The 6734-nt window shown below is 38.9% G+C and overlaps 1 protein-coding gene across 2 annotated transcripts; it reads left to right on the top strand.

Annotated features, from left to right (window-relative positions):
• The first annotated feature begins 1312 nt into the window (after window positions 1-1312).
• LOC108684325 (neuroguidin) lies at window positions 1313-5939 on the top strand. 2 transcript variants are annotated; one of them, XM_018188593.1, is made up of 4 exons: window positions 1313-1609; window positions 2870-3401; window positions 3940-4290; window positions 4371-5939. In XM_018188593.1, the coding sequence occupies exons 1-4, from the start codon at window positions 1601-1603 to the stop codon at window positions 4394-4396; spliced, it is 918 nt and encodes a 305-aa protein (XP_018044082.1). In that variant the 5' UTR covers window positions 1313-1600; the 3' UTR covers window positions 4397-5939. The 2 variants fall into 2 exon arrangements, with proteins under 2 accessions (XP_018044082.1, XP_018044088.1); XM_018188599.1 differs by lacking the exon at window positions 1313-1609 and adding an exon at window positions 1796-2177.
• Window positions 5940-6734: the final 795 nt, after the last annotated feature.

The raw sequence follows: 6734 nt of genomic DNA, 5'->3' as shown, positions 1-6734 counted from the left end.
TATATAATTAATTTTAAGTGCAAAAATTTTTGGGAATTTCAAGAAATGCGAACAAAAAATCATCAATTGTATACTTCGAAATTATGTGAAAATTACAAAAATGAGCAAATTCATTAAAATATTCATAATCCATATCTAGTGAATTTGTAACTTTTGTAATTTTTACCTCATTTCACAATCGATCATTTCTCAGTCGATATGCTTCTCGGATATCATATTATTCTTGTTGTTTACCGAATGTTAAACAACCGAACGTTAGGATGATGTGACATCCAAAGAGCACCCAGATGGAAATCCGAACGCAGCCTTCGAACGGAGGATCAATTATGTATTTTGAAATAAAATAAAAAGAACAAAAGTGAGCAAATTCACTAGAATATTTATAATTTAATTGGTCAATACTTAGTAACCTTTACTCACTTTTGTAATTTTCACCTCATTTCAAAATTCACAATTGATCTACAGACCTTAAGAAACGAGATGATATTTACAAAAGCGAGTAAATTTATTATTAGGATATTCATAATTGATCTGTTACACGTAAAAAGAGAGATAGATATATATTTGGCGCTGAAAAGAGAGAAAACAAAGAGGCTATTAGTGTAAAAAATGTAAACAAGTCGAACAAACCTAATTTTATTTAATTATAATATTTATAATTTCAATATCTAATAAATTTGCTTATTTTGTAATTTGCATCTTAATTAATAATGAAGTCAATTATGGATTTTAAAATAAGATGAATATCACAAAAGAGCAAGTTCATTCAAATATGCAAAAATTTTTGAAATTTTCAGAAATTAAACATAAAACTCGATTTCTCACCATTTTTCTCGTCTTTAAAAAGAAAAAATGAGAGTTTTGTGTCTATCGGGCCAATCGAGTCAAAACGATAAAAAGGTCACAAATTCACCAATAACAATTCAAGTTTCTCACTGCCAATGGCTTAATAAAATACAGTTGGTAGAAATGAAATCAACAGAAGTGCCAATATTACAAACATCTGCGCCATCTCGACGAGAATGACGAGATGACGCGTCGTTCAGCACCGGGAGAAAGAAAAAGGCAAAAAAGAGAAAAGGAAAGAAAAAAGAAAAAAACAACTCTAGACAGGAAGTCGTCCGAATACGACGACAGAAGCACAGAGATAATCAAGGATTTCCACAGTCTCGTCGTGTCCATCGCAAATCGCAAAGTTTCAGTCGATCCGTAACCATCAAATTGACAATCATATTTTCGTCCCAAGAATGCGCGATCGCGTTTCGAAGATGGCGCCGCTTCTACCTTTCGTCATATAACCGGAAGTGCCGCCTCGTTGAGACTCGGAAAACAATTCTCTCGCGCGACGAACGCCGACGTTCACCGTGTCGCGGAGGCGGAAAAATCCTGCGGCAACAATCGAGCGGAAAAAACTCGCCGAAGATCCATCATCGCGCATCCTAGGGACACTCGTGACAGTCGCTCGGCTGACCAGACTTTTCCTGTGCCGAAAAAATATACCCCCCCGAAAAGGAAAATATCGTCCCACGTGGGGACTCGTTTAATTACAAGTTACGTTGTTTGGATATGCGTCTGTCCGGCTGATTTTTCACGCGGAAGGATGGTGCAGGTGAGTGGCGTGTCGTCCGCGCGTTATCTTCGCACGATGCGGCCAAACCGCGCGATATTCATCGCGTTTTTCTGCCCGTGTCGCCGTCGGGAATTTTTGATTGTTTTTTTTTCCCTCCGCTGTCATCCATTAGTAAATAGGAAAGATGGCAGCAGATTATTGCGCTTTTTTCCCCCGTGCCTTCGGTCCCGGGCGGACATTTTTCCCGGGTCACCGCAGCAGCCCGGGGCGAGTTTCGCGACGTAATTACCATCGAAATCGCCCGCCGAGCGCGTTTCCACGCATGGGACACGCCGCGCGGCCACCGTTTTCTCTTACCTTCCTTTCTTTTTGAATGAAAGCTCGCGATCGCCGGGACGTACGCATTGCCCGCACGGAATCGCCGCGTTCCGCGCGAGACTCGCCGCTCGCGTGGGCGTTTCGCCAGGAGAACGTTCCGGCGGTTTCGTGCCTCCGCTTAACCTCGCCATCGCGCGGGAAAGTGTCCGCGATACGTAAATAAACGACGTAACGCGCTCCGATTCTTTCGCGATCGCATCGGGAGTCGCAGTCAGTAGCGGCGATGATCGTAAGATTATTATTCCTATTTTTTTTAGGGTGCTTTTGGTTTCCACCAAGAATTATTTTATCTTGTCACAACGTATATTTTATTTAAGAGCATATTTTATTCGTCCTGGCAACGTCCCTAGGAAATTCAGAAGATATAAGAATGCTCTTAGGATGTTTGAAGAATGTATTTATAAAACTGTTCAAAAGACAGAAACCTCTTCTTAGGATGTTTAGACTTAGGATATAGAGTCCCACTTGGATGTCTTTTATCCAAATATGAACATCCTGGAAACATCCATAGAACATTAGAGAATCTTCTGAATATCTGTTAGATCTTGAAGGTCTGTGGAGAATCTGAATGTCTTTGGACATTCAGAGAATATAAAATGCGTCTTTAGGATGTTCAGGAAACATAGGAATATTTTTAGAATGTCCTGTGGATGTCTTTAAGACTTCCTCTGAAAGTCTGTGTTGTATGGACTTGTCTAACATTGGCAAACAAGGATATAATGATTTACTATGAATGCTTTCATGCTTGATAACACAAGTTGACGCTAATATTATTCTGTCTTTATTACTCGTTGAATGTCAAGAAAAATAAAACGATATGTCTGTGTGTCACTAAATGGAAAGCATTCACACTGTGTCATCTTGTGTCTCTTGCTAAAAAATGTCTTCAATTATTTTCTGACAACCTGTTTGCTTTCGTAGGCTATCGATGAGATGGAGCAGAGGGACCTCCCACAGGCATTCCGCTTGCTGGGAGAGATGAATGCCAACGTCCTCCAGGTGAACCAGGTCGTGGACAACATGCTGATGCGAGTGAAGAACGGCGAGATGTCAACGGACAAAGGCCTCAGCTTCCTGGAGATGAAGTATCACATGTTGCTCTCATATCTCATCAACCTGACCTATGTCGTCTTGAGAAAATGTTCTGGCGAGCGCATTGAGGGTGACCCATCGATCGACCGTATGATCGAGATTAGGACTGTCCTAGAGAAAATCCGACCAATAGATCACAAGCTTAAATACCAAATAGATAAACTCGTCAAGACAGCGGTGACTGGTACCATCAATAGTGACGATCCCAGTAATTTCAGGGCAAATCCTGACGCACTGGTCGCCAAGCTCGACAGCGAGGACTCTGATAGTGATCAGGAGGAAGATGACAATGTCAAATCAACGCAACAGTCCAGGAAATCTAACGTTTATGTACCGCCAAAACTCGCTGCGGTGCATTATGGTCAGTTCTGGATTATGAGAAAATTTTTAACTTTATATATCACATAGAAACAATATTTAATTTGTTAACATTTTCTATATGATGGCCATATAATTTTACACAGTTCATTTCGTTTCTGGACTAATCTTAAATTTGTTTTTGGAAAGAACTGTATTCAGTTTATGTTCCTTGCTAGAAAGTTCCCATAATTTGTTGTATTTATTGAATAACGTGTACTTCACTAACGATTAAAAAAAATTACAAGATTAAAAAGAAAGAAGCTGGAGGCACTATTATTGGAGGCATCATTATGTATTCATGTATAATAAATTCATGTATAAAAAATTATTCTATATTTCTTTTTATAGTTAAAATAATTAAATGCCTGAAAGGCCAGTATGGGATAGCAGGGAACATGTTGACAATCTAAGCATCCAATAAGTTGCTTGTTAAGCAACTTATAAATTGTTAATAATTTGTTAATAATTTGTTAATAATTGTTAATAATAATTTCCTTTCTTATTTGCACGTTGATTCTTGAATCTTTTAATTTCTCCAGATGGCGACGAAACAATGGCGGAAAAGATCCGCAAGGCCGGCGAGAGAGCTCGTAGACGCGCCGTGTCGAATACAGTGCTGCGGGAACTGAAGGAGGAATATCTGGATGCGCCTGTGGAAGACAGTCAGGGTCTGAGCGAGAAGCGAGCGATTCTGGTGCGTGAGGACAAGCGGAAGATCGAGTACGAGGAGAATTACATGACGCGTTTGCCCGTCACCAAGCAAGAGAAGCACAGACGTCGCCAGATGACGACTCTGGGCACTCTCGGCGATGAGATCACTACTTTTGGGGAGTCATCCACCAAGACCGCCAAGAAGAGAAAAGCTCAGAGGAAGGGCAAGGCTAAAAAGAGTAAGAGATCTTCTGTGCGTTAGTCTCCATGCAAACTGTGTCTCTAAACAGGATGCTAAAATTGAGAATTTACGTTGCAGGTTTCAAGAAAAAACGGCATCATTAAGAACATGATGAAGACGGCTCTGGGACTTTGGACGAGATCCTGGAGTTTCATACAGCATTAACGATTAAGGTAAAAGGTAAAAAAAAAGAAAAATAAATTTACTCGACTTCTTCTTCGAAACAAAAGCAGATGCCACTAATACTCGTTATTAAGTTAAGCTAAAGATAACATCGTAACATCTAGTAATAAAAAAAAAATGACAACGTATGTCGACGGTGAAGTAAAAATAGCACGATGGTAATTTATTACTGTATAAGACATACTAATGGTCGTGTAATTGATAATTCTAGTTAATAATGATTTTAATCTTTAACTGTTGTCTGAGAGATCAATTTTGATCTGTGGAGTTGAAAGACGAGATCCATCGAGAAAATCAGTATTTCACGAGTGTGAATGCGACGAGGAACAACGTCGAAGTAACGATGGCACATACGAGCTTAATGGAAATTATGTGTCGTAATAGCGTAATATTGTATTGTAATGTTGGATCGAATAGCGAACTTAACGGCTCCAGGATTGAAAATTGTGAATTACACGTAAAAGTTGAAAAGCAGAACATTCCTCTGCTTTATTTTGAAATATTCTCCGGCTACATAAGAACGATGGAAGGAAGAAGGAAATCAGTAAAAACATAGCAGGAGAGACGATATTGAATTAATTGTTAACAAAAAGCGTAAAAATCACAAGACATTCACAGCAAAAACGCGCAGAAGTTATAAAACTTGAGATTTAGAAAGAAAAAAAGAAGATAAAAGAGGAAAAAATCTTTAGAAACTGCACGCACTCGGCGCAACTTCTGAGAATAAATTTTGGAAAGCACTTTGGAAAAACACGCAAAAAAAAGAGAAAAAAGAGAAACGATATTTCGTTGATATCGCATGTCTTAGGATTTTCTCGCTGTCTTAGAGTAGTGAAGTAGTTACTAGTTTTACTATATTATATGTATGTTTCGTTTGTGTTTTTCCCCTGGTGAAACTGTTGAGGCTATTATAAACATTTGAATGTGAGTCATGTTTTTACGTTAAGTCTCATTTGTCTTTTTATTATTACAATGTGCTTGTGCATTGTATATCTGTTGTTTTTGCGTTGGTTTTAAGTCGTTAAACTTATATTGATGGTAATATAAGGATAACACGAGCGTGTCAAAATTCAAAATTGTCGTCATGTTCTCAGATTTGATTTCCATTGACCGTTTATTTCATTTCTCAGAGGGAGAGAGAGAGGGAGCTTGGCATATTACACAGTAATGGATAGAAAGAACGAAGGAACGAACGAACGAAGACTTTGGGCGAATATCACTTCTGCAAGCTTGATAAATAGGAATATTTGTACAATCAAATCGGGAGATTGAGAATCGCATTGTTGATTGTAACTCTTCCCCCCTTAAATAAGTTGCATTTTTTTTAACATTTTTAGACTCGCGGGATTCCTTGTTTCGTCATGGCGTCCCGATGAAAGATGTTTCTTTAATGTACTCTTTAAATTCTTTGGAGTGAAATCTCACTCGAAAGAGTAAAAATTGAGCCAGTCTTGAAAAAGCTCAGACTTCGCTAATATAAGATTAACTTCACACTCTCGGTTTAACTTACTATTTATCTTTAATTCTATGAACTCTAGAATTAGACAAAGGATAAGTTGGACCGAAATTAAAGTTGATTACGTTTGGTGAAACTGGATCTAAGAATGAGATTTCACTTTTCAGAGTGGGATTCATTCTAAAAGTTTTAGAGAGTAGCGAAGTTGAGCGACACATATTATTCTATGCAGAGAGTACATGTGTTAGATATATGCGTTACTATGTAATCACATTGCTCACTCCATGCAGAAGTGATCCCACCCTTCCAGTTTGCCCTTCCCCTCTGCGAGAGAGGCAACTTAACTCGGTTCGCTTGCGTATGCTGGCCAAGGGCTCAACCATCCATAGATATTATATTTTTTACAGAAGTGTTCATAGATTGAGCCAACTTGGCGCGGCGCCGACGATGTGTCGCACGCCTCCCCCTCTCCTCGACGATCTGTGAAGACGATTAATTAAAGAAAAAAAAAAAAGAAAAAATGTGATAATGATTATTCATGAAGTAATAGTTAAAGAGAAACTTAAACAAAATAGCACAATCGCTGGGCATTATTTACAAAGTGCTAGCAAGCCTAATGTCAGCAGCCTTGTCGTATTTGGTATTTAAAAAAAAATGAAGTTGAAAAACGCCGAATTGCGGACGGATTTTTTGCGGAACATCCGAACGTTTTCTGGAAAGATGAGCATATACACACGCGCGCATTCGTTATCGATACGGGATTAATTCTTGGGTGCGCGCGTGTGGGGAGAGAGAGAGAGAGA

This window comes from Atta colombica, unplaced genomic scaffold, assembly GCF_001594045.1.
Source record: "Atta colombica isolate Treedump-2 unplaced genomic scaffold, Acol1.0 scaffold10, whole genome shotgun sequence".
NCBI lineage: Eukaryota > Metazoa > Arthropoda > Insecta > Hymenoptera > Formicidae > Atta > Atta colombica.
Note: the sequence above shows the minus strand (reverse complement) of the source record. Positions and strands in the feature narration are given on the sequence as shown.